The sequence below is a fragment of the Castor canadensis genome, chromosome 2 (assembly GCF_047511655.1).
Source record: "Castor canadensis chromosome 2, mCasCan1.hap1v2, whole genome shotgun sequence".
NCBI classification, from domain to species: Eukaryota; Metazoa; Chordata; class Mammalia; order Rodentia; family Castoridae; genus Castor; species Castor canadensis.
Window position 1 is genome coordinate 25,214,812 of NC_133387.1, and position 18,463 is coordinate 25,233,274.

Consider the following 18,463-nt stretch of genomic DNA (forward strand, 5'->3'; position numbering starts at 1 on the left):
GGGAACTAAGAAATCTAGTAAGTTATTTCTGAAACATGTCTATTTTGAGCTAAGTCTATATCTTCTGTGTCCCCATCAAGAAAGAGTAGATAATAAATTATCTACCTATAGAGTTTTATTGGAAATTAAATAGATTAATGGTGTGTAGAACACTGGCAGATACCAAGTACTTTTAACTGTTAGCATTGTCATCCTTTTCATTATTACACTTGTAAGACGATTGTGATAAGGTTTAAATATAAAGATTTATGTAAAAATTTTGTTTTAATTTTTATTCTATTCAGATGACCTGTGTAGAAAAAGCAGGAACAGATGAAAAAATGCTTATGAAGGTCTTTCGCTGTTTGGGAAGTTGGTTTAACTTGGGAGTTTTGGACAGTAACTTCATGGCTAACAATAAGTTACTAGCGCTCCTTTTCGAGGTTTTGGTAAGTTATGGCTTTGTTTGTTAAAGTATTCCTGCCACTGTCAATTAGAAACTGACCTGGGACGTAACAGGGTTTTCAGATTTCTGCACAGTGACTGTAAGAAATTCATAGTGTCCCTTTCTTGCTGTCAAGAACCAAGCTAAAGGTACCAGTTTTAATATTTGACATAGAATGTAGAGCAGAATAAACTTAACTGTCTTATATACAATTAAATGATTTACATACTAAAATCCAAGTAACAACCATTGGTCTTATATTTTTTATAGCAAGGTCTAACCTTGTTACACTCTATTTTTTGGTGATATTGGGGTTTGAACTCAGCCTTACATTTGCTAGTCAGGTGCTCTACTACTTGAGCCACTCCTCCAGCCCTTTTTTGCTTTTTAGGTCAGTTTTTAGGTAGGGACTCGTGTTTTGGCCTCAGGCTGGCCTCCAACCAAGTTCCTCCTGATCTCCGCCTCCCTAGTCGCTGGGATTGTAGGCGTGAGCCACAATGGCTGACTCTAAAATAGTGTATCTTAATAGTGGGCTATGGGCCTTTGACATTACCATGACATATCTTGATAGGAAGGAGTCAGTGAATGCTTAAAGTAAGACTTGATTTTTTTTTTTTTGGGCAGCACTGGGGTTTGAACTTGGCCTCATGCTTGCTAGGCAGATGCTCTTACCACTTGAGCCACTCCACCAGTCCAGGACTCGATTTTATAACAAGAAACATAGTACTATCTTAAAACACTAATATTGAAAAGTCTTTGGTGATGTAAATGGCTTTGTCTTTTTCTCTTAGAGAGTTTCTTTAACGAAGTGTATTAGAGTAGCAGCTCTGTGTATATTGGATGTATGTGATACATTATGTTTTAGAAGATAGTAACATACTATCTGATTATCACTGTGAATTAAAAAAGGGAAAGCACATTTTTCAGGGGGACAATGCCGTTTCATTGTTGTTAGTGTGCTGCTGTTCTTGCGTCAGAAGCAACTCAGCAACATCAAAAACTCAATAAGTTACAATGCTGATTATTCTGCTAGTCATTATCTGTGTCTTCATGCCTCTTGATGCAGTAACATTAATTTTAATTCTCATGTCATCAGATTATGCAGAGTAGTCATTTTTAGTAAAATCAAATCCCACTTTTAAATCATGAGTTAGAAGAACTCATGATTATACAACGAATAGAGGAAAGTCTAGAATACAGTTCAGACTTAACAGTGACTTGTGGAATTAAAGATTTGGGTAAGGAAAAACTCCATATTGTGCCAAGATTATATTATTTTCTCCTCTGATCCCATGTCAGGACCCCACTGCCATTAGTAAGAAGAGTGTTTTCAGAATCAAGGTCATTACACATTTTAGTTTGCTTTATGTTTGGAATAAGACTTTCTTATATAATTTCCCCACATAAATAGTACTTAAATTTTTAAAAAAGTATAATATTTGATATGTACAGAAGAATAACTTTGAACATTTATCTAACTTTTAAAACATGATATAATTAATGTCTTTGAAACCACCACTCAGTCTTAAGAATAACCTAATGAATGATATGTTTCTGTATAATCTCCTAACCCTACTTATGTATGTATCTTTTTTTCCTCATAGAGGTTCTAAAAGCCCTTGTTTTTTAATTATTCAAGAATGACTAATATGCCTTCACTTTTTTTTTTTGGGTGGGATTGTGGTTTGTACTCAGGGCTTTGTACTTGCAAAGTAGGTGCTCTACTGCTTGAACCATGCCTCTGGTACATTTTACTGTGATTATTTTGAAGATGGGAACTCAGGAATTATTTGTCTGGGCTGCCATCGAACCTCGATCCTCTTGTTCTTAGCCTCCCAAGTAGCTAGAATTACAGCTGAGCTGGTGCCTGGCTCAGTTGTACTCTTAAATAAAAATCCTGGAGTTTCTCTCTTTGAACCTTTCTTTTGAGACAGTCTTGCTCAGTAGCCCAGGTTGGCCTTGAACTTGCCAGTTCTCCAGCCTCAGCATCTTGTGTCACCTTGCCTGACTCTTCCTTGGACTTTCTGATCCCATCTAAATTTTATTCCTTGTTCTTTAGATCTGTTCCCCAATTACCATTCTTGGATTTTGCTTTTTGGATTAGATTAACTATTTTTTGAACCGCCTTAAATAACTTCCTATGAAAAGATACACAGAAAGCAAATTCAGAGTTTTGTATGCCCAAGAAATACTTTTATTTGGTTTTCATTCTTGGTTAATGGGCTGACTGGATAGATACAGAGTTTTAGGTCCAATAGTTTCCTAAAAAATTTCAAAGGTTTCATTCTTGTTTACTAGCATGTATAATTATTAATGAAAAGTTGGAGCCAGGCACTGGTGGCTCATGCCTATCATCCTAGCTATTCGGGAGGCAGACAGAGAGCAGGAGGATTATGGTTTGAAGCGAAGCCAACCTGGGCAAATAGTTTGAGAGATACTATCTTGAAAAAATCCACTAAAAAAAAAGACTGGTTAAGTGGCTCAAGGAGTAGGCCCTGAGTTCAAACAAACAAAAAAAGTACCACCAAAAAAAAAAAAGTGTCTGAGGTACAAAAATAAAAAAAGGCTGATTTGCTTGCCTATTGGAAACTAGTCAGCAGTAGGGTTTGTGAGGTTTTGTTGGTTGGTGTTTTCAGCACTAGGGTGTGAACTTAGGGCCTCACACTTGCTAGGCAGGCATCTACCACTTGAGCCACTCTGCCAGCAGTCAGCAGTAGGATTGGGAAGATTGATGGATGTTGTCTTGTGGAAGGCCACAATACTGAACCCTTACACATTTGAAGTACATTCTCAGAAGGAGCCAGGAATTATTTTTGTATTACTTGGATTGACCATACTTCTTGGCTTCTGTATTCCTGTTACCTTTCAGCAACAGGATAAAACTTCATCCAATCTACACGAAGCTGCTTCAGACTGTGTGTGCTCAGCTCTCTATGCCATTGAGAATGTGGAGACTAACTTGCCTTTAGCCATGCAACTTTTTCAAGGAGTCCTGACATTGGAGACTGCCTACCATATGGCTGTGGCACGTGAAGATTTAGACAAGTGAGTAATTATTATTCACCCAGCATTTGTGATTCTTGGTGATGTAAATATAAAAATTGTACATCCTATAACTACTTTAGTATTCTTGCTTGAATCTAGAGTGGCAAATTGGGTATAGGAGAGGTTGTAGTATTGCCAGTACTAAGTACTAAGTTTTTGCACTTAAGAAGGAAAGGCTGTAATATTTAGGGATAACTTTTTAAAAATCAAGTGTAATGCGATAGGAATTTTTGTTCAGATGCTTTAGTAATTGATAATTTGAACTTACTAGTCACTTACCTGTATAGTAGTTGGTGTATCTGCTGTAGATAGAAGGTATCTGCTGTAGAAATAGTGATACAGCGTAGTAAAATGTTGCTTAGGCTGAGGAACCTTGTATTATTTTTTGACTCATTTTATCTGTGAGTATGTACATATAATATTCAGATTTCTGACTTGGTGCTCTCATTCTTCTGCAGAGTTCTGAATTATTGCCGTATTTTTACTGAACTATGTGAAACTTTTCTTGAAAAAATTGTCTGTACACCAGGCCAAGGTCTGGGAGACCTCCGAACTCTAGAACTGCTTCTTATCTGCGCCGGGCATCCTCAGTATGAGGTAGTACGTGTATTGTGCTAAGGCCATTGCTCTCTATGTTGTGTGTTTCATAGTATGTGTATTCTATTCACTCATGCCGTCCCTTTTATTCTCGAGAAATTATAATCTTGTTTTTAATTCATGTGATATGGGAATTTCCTATGTATTAGAATTTTTTTTAGAATATTTTTTAAATTGTATTTGCGTTTCAGCTTTGCATTCTTTTCTGTTTTCTTATTTGCTTATCTGGGTTGATTGTTTGTAGGCACCTCAAAGAACCTGTTAGAAAGAAAGCCTGTTACTTTCCACTGGGTCCTCTTTTTCTTCCTCTTCCTTTCACTCCCCCACTCCATGAAGTACTGGGTTTCACCCATGACTTTGGTGCTTGCTAGGCAGGTACTTTACCACTTGAGCCACATCTCCAGCCTCCTGCAGAGCCCCCTTTATAGCTTTACTTGTGCTCTAGAGCTTTACAGCTAAAAATCATACTCTTAGTTAAGCTTTCCATTATTATAAAAAAGTAATTGTGATGATCAACTTAAAAGACAGGAAACGTTTATTTTAGCTTACATTTTTGGGGTGTTTTAATCTATGCTCTGTTGTACCCATTGTTTTTGGGCCTATGGAGAGTCAATAAATCCTGGTGGAGAATTTAAGTAACAGAGCCTGTTTACCTCATGGTAGCCAGGTGTGGAAGGAAGAGGGGAAGAGGTCTACAACCCTTCAGTGGCACCACCAAGGTTTCAGCACATGGACCTTTGGGAGCACGTTCACAATCCAAGTCTTCACACCTCACATTTTTCTTAAAATTAAGGATGTGAATGAGAAAGGGATTTTTTTTTTCTTACCTGAAAGTCACTTTTATTTATTTATTTTTCTTTTATTCATATGTGCATACAATGTTTGGGTCATTTCTCCCCCCTTCCCCCCACTCCCTCCCTTACCCTCCCCACCCCCTCCCTCTCTCCCCCACCCCCTCGCTACCAGGCAGAAACTATTTTGCCCTTATCTCTAATTTTGTTGAAGAGAGAGTATAAACAATAATAGGAAGGACCAAGGGTTTTTGCTAGTTGAGATAAGGATAGCTATACAGGGAGTTGACTTGCATTGCTTTCCTGTGCTTGTGTGTTACCTTCTAAATTAATTCTTCTTGAACTAACCTTTTCCTAGTTCCCAGTTCCAAGAAAGGGATTTTAGATGTAAGAATTTCCTTCATTCAAAACCTTTTACTGGAGGTGTGGCTCAAGCCATAGAGCATGTGCTTTGCAAGCCCAAAATCCTGTGCTCAAACCCAAGTTTCATTAAAATAAATAAAAATCATCTTTAGTGAAAAATCTTTAAGCAGGGCACTGGTGGCTCACACCTGTAATCATAGCTACTTGGGAGGCCAGGATGGAAAGGATCAATGTTCAAGGCCATTCCATGGAAATAGTTCAAGAGACCCCCATGTCTAAAATAACCAAAGCAAAATGGACCTGAGATGTGGCTCAAGTGGAAGAATGCCTGCTTTGCAAGTGTGAAGCCCTGAGTTCAAACCCCAGTCTCACCAAAAAAAAAAAAATACACACACACACACACACACACACACACACACACACACAAATACACATATATATATGAGCTGGGTGTGGTGATGTGTGCCTGTAATCCCTTCACTAGGCAATACTCTACCACTGAACTACATCATACTCAACTCTTGTTTTGTTTTGAATCCAAGTCTCACTATGTAGCCCAGACTGACCTTGAATTCACACACCCTCAGCCCCTTGAGTACTAGGATTACAGGCTTGTACCACCATGCCTGGCTACTTTTTTTTTTTTTTTTTTGCAGTACAGGGGTTTGAACTCAGAGTTTGTACTTGCTAGGCAGGCACTCTACCACTTGAGCGCCCCCTTTCCCTCCAACCCTTTTTTGTTTTCATTATTTTTCCAATAGAGTCTCACTTTTATGCCCAGGCTGGCCTGGACTTCTATCTCCTGTTTATGTCTCCTGTATAGCAAGGATGAAAGGTGTGTCCCTGCCCAACTTATTATTGATTGAGATGGAGTCTCCTCAATTTTTTGCTCAAGCTGACCTTAAACCACAGTCCTCCTGATTTCTACCTCCCATTGGAGCTAGGACTATAGGCGAGCCACTAACCTGGCTTTTTTTTAAAGGAGAAAACAAAAACATAAACATAACTAAGGATATCTTTGTTATGAATGGAACCCCAAAACATTTTCTGGAGAAGTATAGAAATACACAGTAACAATCACTCCTGTAAGTAGTACCATACTGAAGATCAGCTGTAAGTAAAATCCAAGGCCCTTTCTCCATTTCTCTCTCAAGAAAGCAGGCAAATGGAAATGACCTGAGTTATATTCAGGGAATTATGGATGACTTGCCTGGTAAATCTTCTGATCTCAAACATAATGAAATGGGTTTCAGAATTTAGGAAAAAGATGTTTTACAAGACTTCCATTTCTAGCTGGAGCTGTGGCTCAAGCAGTGAGCACCTGCTTTGCAAGCCAGTCCTACCACAAAAAAAAAAAAAAGACTTCCATTTCCCTGGTTCTCTAAATTAAACATCTAGTCTAGTTTGACTGACGTTACCTCAGAAGTAAATAAGAACTGTAAAGCAAGTCATCCTAAGTGGACATGGGGAGACATTTGGGAGAATATATACTAAAGAAAAGGTGGCTTCCTAACTGCTTCCATCTATGCTATGTAAAGTGTCTCCTTCCCTGTTTGGTTTTAGTAATAATTAAACTGTCTTCTTACTCCATTCCTTTCCCATTCAAATAAACCATCTCTTTTCTCTTAATCTGACAGGTAGTAGAAATTTCCTTTAACTTCTGGTACCGGCTAGGAGAGCATTTATACAAAACTAACGATGAGGTTATTCATGGCATCTTCAAAGCTTACATTCAGAGGCTGCTTCATGCTTTGGCTCGACACTGCCAGCTAGAACCAGACCACGTAAGTTCCCTTTTCTACTTCTTCAGATCTTCATTTCCTCCTCTCTTCAGAGCTGATTTGAAAAGAAACTAAAAAGATAGAGAATAGGGCTAATGGAATCTTCATGTTTTTTCATTTGGCTTACAGTGAAGAAGTCAATACCAGTATGATAAAGATTAGGCCTATCAGGGAGAAAAAAAAGAGAGCTCCTGCTGAGTCAATAATTCTTCTCCTAGGAATTTATCTTTAATAATCTTACAGAAGAAAAAAATAGCCATTTTATGTACCAAGCGTTATCTATAAAATAAAAATATGGTAAGCTATGTCTAGTAGTGATTATGATATAGCAACTTGATGGACCAAAATGTAGCAGTTTAAAATGATAAATATTGAAATAGTAATAATTAGTATGTTAAGTGAAAAAAATCAAAATGTAGAATTCTATTTTGTGTGTGTATATATGAGTATGTGTGGTCTAGTGATCAAACCCAGGGGCTGGCCAAAAAAAAAAAAAAGGAAAAAAGAATCCTCTCTCCCCCCCACAGGGGCTGGCACATACTGGGCAAGTGCTCTGCCATCAAGCCATATCCCCAGATCTTGAACTCTGTGTAGCTCAACTCTGGTTTCAAACTTTTGATCCACCTGCTTCACTCTCCCAAATTCAGAGTACAGGTGTGTGCCACCGTGGCTTATACTCTGTTTCTAGTAGTGGTTAGATTAAAAACTAACACAAAAGTGAAATATTTGTGTGAAGATGTTGAATATTATGTAATTAATTCCCCCATGTGCATGTACATTTTCTTTATTATTACTTAGACTGATTTTGTTATTTAAAATCTATTTGCTTAACAGAAAACCTAGAATATAAAATACTCCATTGGAAACTGCAATCTCCATTCTCTACAGTAGGGTCTTCAGAGTTTGCCTCATTTATTTCATCCTTTTGTTTGGTTGGTTTAATCTAGGATCTGGAGTAAATTTGTTTGTAATTAGATCTGATATGCTTGTCTCTTAATTTTAATGTTAATATTGTGGTTAAGTTTTACATTTTGTATCTCCACAGAACCATAGTGATGATCTAGTGTAGTGGTTTTCAACCACTTTTTGTTTTAAACTGAGGAATCCTATTTTAACTACATCTTACTTGGAAAACTGACATGTAAATAAAACCAGGACTGCTGTATTTTAAGTGGGTTTACTTATTTGATCCCCTTCCCTTTGCTAGTTCAGTGGTACCATTTCCTTTGCACGTATTTTCTTATACTTTTAAATGTATAGTGCCTTGTAAGTTGTATAGTACTTTATAATTTTATCCATTATTACTTCTGAGACAGCCATCATTTTCTCATTCCTCCACCTACATTTTTTTTTTTGGTGGCACTGGGATTTGAACTCAGGGCCTCTTGCTCTGCCTCTTGAACCACACCTTCAACACCTCTACCTTAAGGTTGAACTAGATCAACAGATTTCAGAAGTACTGAGGGCTTTTTCTAGATACTCACTTCCCAAGATTCTCATACATGCCTTTAACCATCTCAAAATTCATTGGTAAGCCCCTCCCTTTATATGTTTGTTTATTTTTTTTAAAGAAAAGTGTCTTTGGATAGGAAGGGTTTAAAGTCTAAAGTTTTTCTATGTGAAGTTACTATGATAGTGGTTGATTTTTGAAGATCTTAAACAAAGGCTTCAGAAACTAAAGAGCTGACCTTCTCTTGATAGACTTGTAACTCTTACTTTACCACTTCTTTAGATCACTTCTCAGCACACCACCCCACATTGTTCCAAAAAGAAAACAAGATATGGACTGAGAATACAACACATACACACTGAAGTTTTTTCAAAGCTAAAGTTGTGTTGCCATATTTGTTTGGGAGATGGTCTATTATAGTATTACAGTAAAATATCCTTTCTTGTTTAACTTTGGTTCATTGGGACTGGCTGCTTTTTTTTTTTTTTTTTTTTTTCTTAAACAGTATAGGGGATTGAACTCGTGCCTTGCACCTGCTAGGCAAGTGCTGTACCACTTGAGCCACTATCCCCAAGCTCTGTCCTTTTCTTCTCTGTTGATTTTATAAAGGTCATTGAAAACTTCAGTGAGTTTTAAAATAAATGTTGCCTGATTTGAAATTTCAGGAGGGAGTTCCTGAGGAGACTGATGACTTTGGGGAATTTCGGATGAGGGTATCAGACCTGGTGAAGGACTTGATTTTCTTGATTGGGTCCATGGAGTGTTTTGCTCAGGTAAGCTCATTTGGGTATTTTGGGCCAGTTTTACTGATCTCCTTTCTTGCTTTTTCTTCCGTGTCTTCTGTAAATGTCCTATTTTACTGTTTCAAGCTCAGGGGCCAAATGAGATAATAGACGTGCAAGTTGCCTGGCATACAGTAGTTGTATTTACTTATTATTGACAAACCGGTTCAGTCTGTGGATAATTCAGTTATGGTTTACTATATTACTTTTGCTAATGAGAACTGTTCTACTAGTGCAGTTGGTATGGAAGATAGGCAAATTTTTCCTGCTTTAATAATTATGTACCAACTCCTGACATCTCCTTTAATTATTTGGCATTTTCTTTGTCCACATGTATGACTAGCATGGATATAAAGAAATGCCTACACTAGAGTAGAAGATTCATAGTCCTGTGGTTTTCTTGATAGTAACATTTTACCTCATAAGTTTGCAGTCATCATCATTTCACCTCACTTAACATTAGCATAATTTCAGGTTTTTTTGTATTGCTGGATCATCATTTTGTGAGCTGTGAAATACTAGTTTGGATGCTTTGTTACAACAATACTAAAGTGACCTAAAGAAAAAATGGAGGGAAGTAACTCAATTGTTTTTTGTATATTTGGAGCATAATTTTCCTATGAAGTGTTAATAAAATTATAACTCTTATTACAAAGCATGTGTTTTGGCTCCGCTATGAAGAGTTGGTCATTCTTAGAAAGCAGATTCCATGAGGTTCATAGATTGTAGACAGATGAGCAGTACTCAGATTGCAGCTCTTTTTTCATGGCTCTCTGCCTTTAACTTCAGTTTGCAAACTTGTATCAGTGGTCAGTGTTGCCAAGATGTGTTCTGTGGAACACCAGCCCAGGAGATGTTCTTTGGCCAGAAAAAGAATAGGTTAAATTGGCAGTTAAAATTGGGGAATGATGTAAATATCTACAGTATATTAAAGGCTCTGTGAAGTCATATAAGAGAGTTGTTTAATTTTATGATCTGTTATGTGACTGTAGAAGTCTTTCTTGGACTAATACATAGTCATATTCCATAAATGGAAAATTCTGGACCAGAACATCTCTTCAGTACTCTGTGAGGTCTACCTTTAAAAAAAAAAAAAAAGTGCTTGTATATGGGATTGGAACGGGTCCTTCTAAACAGCTGTTTCTTAGGAATTTAACCTGAACTGTCAGTGTTAATGCGAACAAATGCTTAAAGTAATAGAATTGTAAAGCCTATACAGACATAGAGGACTTGCATTGTATCTCCATTTTTAATGTGTTTATATATTTATTAGCTATCAAGATCATAAAAAGACAGTTACGTAATATGTTTTGTTTTTCCCATAATACTGATTTTCTGGGGGCAAATGATAATCTTGGTAAGTTCTTTTTGTTCTAAATGGTTGTATTTAAATATTAACATAATAGTTACTTCTAGTTAGTGAGGATATAAAAAATTTTTAAAAATGTTCTTGGCTGTCTCTGTGAGATAATTAGATTTAGCAAAACTAACCCACATTTTTTTGTTGTTTTGGAATTCTGTTTTCCTTTTAATGGATCCATAATCCACCTCTTCTTCTCTAGTTATATTCTACTCTGAAAGAAGGCAACCCACCCTGGGAGGTGACAGAAGCGGTTCTCTTTATCATGGCTGCTATAGCAAAGAGTGTTGACCCGTGAGTGTCTAATAAGTATTTTGCTGGGATCTTTAAATATCAAGAGAAAGGGAAATCTCACCATTTTTCTGTTTTATGGTTGGAAAATCTTAGTCTAACCCAGGGTAGCCTGCATTGCTGATGCTATGTTTTAATACATTTCTTAGAGTTAAAATTCATGCTAGGAATACAATGCTGATGTATTTTTCCAACTGAGGCTCCCTTGTGAAATTAGGCCTGATTAAGAATTTGCTAAGGCTTGTAAATTGTTGCTACTTCCTTGAAAGCAATTGAACAGGTATAAATTTGTGTCTCCTGCTTTGTGACCTTGGGTAAGTTATCAAGTTATCATTACCAAGGTTTAATTTCATAGTTCTCTTTTTCTTTTCCCCTGTCCTAGAGAATTATTCATGAGTTTCAGAGAGACAAGGTATAGGCAACTATTTTACCTAAAGAAATAGCAAGATGTAAATGATAATTATTTTGTTATTACCATTGAAAAATTTTAAGTTATTTGAACTTAATTTCTAATTGCTTAGCATAGAAATTCTATTAATGACATGAATCCTTAAGACAGAATTTACTTGTACCATGAGTTTATACATTAATCTATGATGTCACCTTGTATTTTGACCATATACCTGCAATCTCGTGGCTTTGATTGGAAAGATAGTTAATGTAGATATTGAAGCACAGTGCTTTTTTTCTTAGCTGCCTTTCAGGGCCCAATTGTTTCTAACCCAATAAATATTCAAGGAGATAAGTAGATTTATTTTTCTTTATTAAGAAGTTCCAGCTGGTAGAGAGGCTTAAGCGGTAAGAGTGCCTGACTAGCAAGTGTAGGGCCCTGAGTTCAAACCCTAGTACCACCGAAGAAAGAGGAACTTCTACTCTGTAATTACATACTATAGTATTTGCTTTTAAAGCCATTTTGGTTTCTTTTGGAACCCTCTGTAATAGTCTGGAAGTTGCTAAAATCATTAATATTCTAACCAATACATGAGTGACAAGTAGACAGTCTTTGATAACAATGTCCCTAGGAAACAAAAAGCATAAACGAGAGAAGATTTTCTATTGTTCAGTTGAATTTTTAATCAACTACATGATTACAATTTTTTGTTTCCTTTAAAGGACTTAATAGAACTAGTTATCAGCAGGGGGTGCTCTCGCTCTAATCTAAGATAATATTTACATTTGTAAACATTTTTATTTCTGAATTTTCTCCTGTTTTGGAGGGGGTGATAAATTCGTGGAGCTGTGGAAAGTATTTGGTTAATATTAATTTTTGCCTCCTGTTCTAAATCAGGGTACATTAACTTCTCCTGAGGCTTGTTTTCTTATTCTTTTAGCTAGTGAGCTAACCTACCTATACTTTCCATTTTTTTAAAGTTTCTGAGATTCAGACATAAGAAGTCTTTTGGAAACCAATAACATATGAAAAGTAATCTGTGAGAGTTAGTCACTCTTTCACCTAAACATTGAACAGTATTTTTTTCAGTGTCCACTATGTGCTAGGCACTGCAGATATAGGAATAAATGAAATAGATTTTTTAAAAGAAGACGTTCACCCACTGTAAACATCTTCCTCTCTGATTAGAAGTGCCTGTCTTTGATTCCATCATGTATCTTTAGACACTTCCCTGGCATTTAGAATATGAAGGAGCAGTATGCTTCTCCTGAAACAATATCTTTGATTTCTGTCTTTGCTTTTTTAAGGATTTGAAAAATACTCACACCCATTGTTAAGCACTTTCATCTGAATGATTAGTATATTAGAATGAAGTCTTTTGGCAATATGATGTCATTGCAGCATATTAATTGGCCAGAACATACCTCTGAAGTCAGTAATTGTGAGTACTTGCTTTCTGTTCTCAGGGAGAACAATCCTACACTTGTGGAGGTTCTAGAAGGAGTTGTTCGTCTTCCAGAGACTGTCCATACAGCTGTGCGATACACCAGCATTGAGTTGGTTGGAGAAATGAGTGAAGTGGTTGATCGAAATCCTCAGTTCCTTGGTATGTGTGAATTCTCTCCTCTGTTACTATTCTTCTACATTTCCTGATTTTCGTCTTTTTCTTTTCTTTTCTTTTCTTTTTTTTATGTGGAACTGAGGTTTGAACTCAGGGCGTGGCACTTGCAAACAGGTATTGCACTGCTTGAGCCACACCTCCAGTCTGTTTTGCTCTAGCTATTTTGGAGATGGAGTCTTGTGGACTATTTGCCTAGGCTGGCCTTGAACCTCAGTCCTCCCAATCTCAGCCTCCCAAGTAGCTAAGATTACAGGTACAAACAACCAGCACCTGGCCCTGCTTACTTTTTTATTGACAGATAGAATGTTTGTAAACACTTATAATAAATATATTGTAAGTTGCTTAGTTTACACACAGTTATAATCTAATCTGGAAGAAAGGCCTTTGAAAGACTAAATCTACAGAGAGGGAAAAAGTTTGATGAGTCTGCTTAAGCATGGACATTTTCTGTCTTAACTAGTCTGGCATATGTGTGAGCTAATTAGTTTCCATAGTTCTAACTTAGAAGCTAGTAACAGGCTAAAGTAATGGAGAGGTTTTTTTTGTGTTAAATACATGCTCCATGTGAAAAACTGAGAATTACATTCAAAACAAAATAAATACAAAATAAAATGAAGAGTGTTGAATTAAATAACTTCTGGCTGCCCTTAACATAAAAAAGTAAAGGTATAAAAATAGCTTTAGAATCAGAGGTAGAATTAGAAATTGTTTATCCTTACCCCCTCAATTTGCGGATAAGGACACTGAGATCCAAAGAAAGCAAATAAATTACCTAGGGTAATTCTGAGAATTTTAAGAATCCCTTGCCAGGCCCTGATGACTCACATCTGTAATCCGAGCTACTCATGAGGCAGAGATCAGAAGGATCATGGTTTGAAGCCTGACCCTATCTTGCAAATACCCAACACAAAAAGGACTGGCAGAGTGGCTCAAGAAGTGAGAGTGCCTGCCAAGCAAGGCCCTGAGTTCAGACCCCAGTACCACCAAAGAGATAAAAAGAATCTCTGAACTTGTTAATGGTATTATGTCATTAAGTTTAATGTGTTTCCTGTGCTTTTTTGTTTGTTTGTTTGTTTTTGTTTTTTTGGGTGGACGGTTTTGCACTTGCAAAGCAGGAGCTCTACCACTTGACCCTTACTTCCAGTCCATTTTACTCTTGATTATTTTGGAGGTGCAGTCTGACAAACTATATGCAGGAGCTGGCCTTGAGCCTTGATCCTCCTGAACTCAGCCTCCTAAGTAGGTAGGATTACAGTCGTGAGCCACTGATGCCCGGCTCCTGTGCATATTTTGATTATCACCATTTTACTTGATTTTATTTTACAGATGATCTGGTTTTAATCATCAAAACATACTTGCCATAATGTGTTCTTTTTTCTCATTTCTATACATAGAGCATATGATAGGCATGCTCACTTTATAACTGAGCCACTGTCTATTCAATAAACCATTCTAAAATGTTTTCAAAATTCTTGCTTTCTAATTCTTAGATTTCTTCATTTATATTATCTGCCTTAACATTTGGTTTTCGTTTCTGAGGCACTTTTTCACAAAGAAGCAAAAATTGTCTGCTTTAACTTAATATCTTCAGTTCATGTCCAGTAAGCAGCAAAGTTAGGTTGAAACTGTAGACTTACCGTCTAGTACCATTTTATAGTGTCTCATTCATACTTGTATATCAGCAGTAAAAACTTGCTGTATGTTCAAAATGTCAAAATCACAAATACTCCATTTTGAGAACCACTAAAGAACACTATTAGAATTCTAGGTCTTCTGAGTGTCTTAACAAGACTTGAGGCTTTGGGGGAAGGGTTAGGCTGAGCTAGGTTGTTGCATTGTGTTTGTTATTAGACTAGAAATAGAGATAATGATTATAAATGGCCAGGCACTGGTGGTTTATGCCTGTAATCCTAGCTACTCAGGAGGCAGAGATCAGGAGGTTTGCAGTTCAAAGCCAGCCCTGGGCAAACAGTTCATGAGACACTATCTCAAAAAAACGCATCACAAAAAAAGGGCTGGCAGAATGGCTCAAGTGGTAGAGTACCTGTCTAGCAAGCATGAGGCCCTGAGTTCAGACTCCCAGTACTACTGCAATCAATCACTCAATAAACAAACAATAGTAGTTATGAATGAGGTTTTTTTTTTTTTTTTTTTTTTGTGCTGGGTGGGGGTACAGAGATTCTTACAGTGTATCAAATATATCATACTTGAATTTACCCCTTCCACTGCTCTTCTCTATCTGCTCTAAATGAGCTTTAAGACATTATTCTTTTGATTCCTTCAATTTTTTTTTTTATGGCTTGCTTAAAGTACTCATAAAATGTTTTTAAACTCTTTCATAGGGCTTCCTGTAGAAAAACATTCTGAATTTTTTAAAGGAAGGTAAAAAGATGAATTTATTCTGTAGAAATTCACCTTTGCAGTCAGTTTTCTTGGAGTACTTAGGTTTGATAAAATAAAAATTTAGTAAAAAAATGTAGTGAATTTATTTAGAAGATTCATTTATATGTTTTAAAGACCTTTTGTGACTTAGAATCAAATATAAAAGTGTCAGCTTTAGATAGTATCCTGGTTAATGTAAGCTGTTTTACCAAGTGATTCATCTCTCCGAGCTTTGCATTCTTTCATACATTGCCATATTCTTAAATAGATGGCCATATTTATTTTTTGGAAGTGCTAGGATTTGAACTCAGTGCCTCACACTTGCTAGGCAGATGCTGTACCTCTTGAGCCATTCTGCTAGCCCTAGATGACCATGTAAATCAGTGGTTTTGAAATTGCTCCATGAATCCACAGGGTTAAAAAAAACAGTTTGCTACTATGAGGGAAGACATGGAAAATGAAGATGAAATAGATAGACTTAAGGCCTCCCAGTACTGAGATCCCCAAACTAGGGATCAACTCTAGTTCTGCCCCCCTACCCCACGCCCCAGGGGGTGGGGTGGGGTAGGGAGTTATTTTGCTTTGATTTTGCAGTCCTGGAGTTTGAACTCAGGGCCTAGTGCTTGCTAGGTAGACCATTACCACTTGTACAACACCACCAGCTCCCAGTTTTGTTTTTTATATTGGGAGTTTTTAGAATATTTCATTTTAAAGAGTTCTTTTAACTTAAAAAATATGTAAACCTCTGCTCTAACTAGAAGTTTTCCTTGAGTTCCAGATAAATACTTCCTACTTGGCTGTTTTTCCTTAGACCCTGTGTTGGGCTATTTGATGAAAGGCCTATGTGAAAAGCCTCTGGCCTCTGCTGCAGCCAAAGCCATTCATAACATTTGCTCAGTCTGCCGAGATCATATGGCTCAGCACTTTAATGGGCTCCTGGAGATTGCCCGCTCTCTGGATTCCTTCATGCTGTCTCCAGAAGCTGCTGTGGGCTTGCTGAAAGGTAATTACTTAGGGTGCTAACCAGTAACAGTCTCCTCTAAAGCGCTACTTGGGCTTATCTTACATCAATTATAGCATAGTTTTTCATTTGTGATGTACTTAAGTGATCGTGAAGCTGGCTTCTTCCATTTAAGGTAGAGTGTTGATTATGTGCTCATGCCTTTTTAGAGTATTTGAAGGTTATCTCATTCATTCACACTGTTTGCAGCATGTATAGCACAGATCTAGATTTTGGGTTCAATACATTTGAACCAAACATGGTTGCTTTTTAAATTGGGAGAAGAATTAAAAGGGAGTAAAATAAGCAGGCAGTGCCATCCCAAAGAGGTAAATGAAAATTGAGTGGTAGTGTGCATGGATCAGTGCCATAAGTAGAAGCTAAAGGTCTTGGTCTCTCTGATAGTCTTATTATTATTGATCAGCTAACACTTTGAGGGGCTGCCTGTCTAGAGGTAAACGTCCAGAGTGGTGATGAGCTCAAATTGATAGAAGAAGTAGCGATACTAAGGATAGGATAAAAGATTCAGAACAGGCTTTAAATATGATGGCTGTTTATTTTATGAGTAACCAATTGTCAGCCATTTATTAAGGGAAGCATATACTGACTTCTAAGAAGAAAACACTTTCTGGCCAAAATTTCTAAAGACAAGTTGGCATGTGGTAGCAAAATCCTGATAGTCTGTAAATTACAGGGATTGGAGTATATGATACAGCCTTTTCAATGTGGTGTCTTCTTAAGCATTGATAATCTTTTGTATGAATTAATTCTGTTCTTTTATTTCCACGAGTAGGTTCCTTACCAGCTGGTGTGACTGTGGTGTTTTTCCTTTATTTTAATTTTTTGGTTGGTACTAGAGTTTGAACTCAGGGCCTTATACTTGCTAGGCAGGTGCTCTGCCACTTGAGCCACTCCCCCAGCCATGTTTTGTGATGGGTATTTCAAGTAGTGAACTACCGGCACCTGGCAGGTTTTCTTTTTTTGTACTGTGGGTTTTTGTTATTTCTCTTGATAGAGATTAAATCATTACAGTCAAATACTCTTTTGACATTTTCTTTTTTTTGGTGGGACTGGTGTTTAAACTCAGGGTTTCACCCTTGCAAAGTAGGCACTGTACTGCTTGAGCCATAGTCCCATTTTGCTCTGGGTTTCCTTGGAGATGGGGTCTCGAGACCTATCTGCCCAGGTTGGTTTTGAACAGTGATTCTCCCTATTTCAGCCCCCGCAAGTAGCTATAATTACAGGTGTGAGCTCCAGGTACCCCACTGACGTTTTCTAGTGAAATTTCACCTTGAAGTGATGTCTAACCTATGATACAATATTGTCTCCTGGTTTATCAGTGATAGCTTCTAGATGTGAAATACGTTTTAGTAACATTTTTTTCTGTAGGAATGAATGAAAAGGAATGTTATATTTAAATTAGATTCACTCCCTACACAAACACTTACCAGTTGTAAAGAAAAGTATAGGGCTGAGGATATGGCTCAGGTGCACCTGTCCAGCAACTGCAAGGCTGAATTTAAACCCTGGTACCACCACCCCCCAAAAAAAATTTATAAAGAAATACCTAACCCATCCATGGTTATAGACTACCAGGAAAGAAATCATCCTGTTTTTTAGTCAAATTTGCAGAATTAGAGATGAATTACTGTTCTGTTATATGAAATTTAAGGAGACAAAAAAATTACAGTCAAGGGGTTTTTGGTAATTCTTTGAATTAGGAGGGAGATATTTTAGTGGTTGGTGGGTATATATTGAGAACAGCAGCAAGCAAGGCTAGGTAAGAAATGTCTGAGCCTTTTATCCTAACTTACTACCTAAGTACCTTTTTTTTACCTATTGAGTTCCAAGTTAAATTTTTATTGGGGAAGGGAGTGGGAGAGTTCAGCCCATTTTTCCTAAAAGCATTATGTTGGTGTTTCTTTGGTAAGAATTGTGTGAATCACTTATCAAAAAGTAAAGGCTGTTTTTGACCCATTAAATCAGAATCTCTGGGAAGAATGAGAAACATTGCATTATGGTCTATAAAAATAGCTTTGGTATTGGCTTTGTGAAGGAGATGTTAAAAGCCGTTGAATAATTAGAACAGGATGCACATTTTAATATCATTAAGCCAGTTGGCTTTAAGGAAAAATTAACTCTTGTTATTACTCTTCTAAACCAAATAAAGAAAAAAATGACCTTG

The 18,463-nt window shown here is 37.0% G+C and overlaps 1 protein-coding gene across 2 annotated transcripts in view; it reads left to right on the forward strand.

The window, feature by feature from the left end:
• Tnpo3 (transportin 3) overlaps positions 1 to 18,463 on the forward strand; it is a 76,830-nt gene that overhangs the window by 31,775 nt on the left and 26,592 nt on the right. For both annotated transcript variants that reach the window (XM_074063503.1, XM_074063514.1), the window contains 8 exons: positions 285 to 428; positions 3,294 to 3,469; positions 3,928 to 4,066; positions 6,858 to 7,004; positions 9,117 to 9,224; positions 10,796 to 10,887; positions 12,742 to 12,881; positions 16,090 to 16,281. In XM_074063503.1, the coding sequence (XP_073919604.1) occupies positions 285 to 428; positions 3,294 to 3,469; positions 3,928 to 4,066; positions 6,858 to 7,004; positions 9,117 to 9,224; positions 10,796 to 10,887; positions 12,742 to 12,881; positions 16,090 to 16,281 (1,138 nt within the window). The remainder of the gene's footprint in view (positions 1 to 284; positions 429 to 3,293; positions 3,470 to 3,927; positions 4,067 to 6,857; positions 7,005 to 9,116; positions 9,225 to 10,795; positions 10,888 to 12,741; positions 12,882 to 16,089; positions 16,282 to 18,463) is intronic.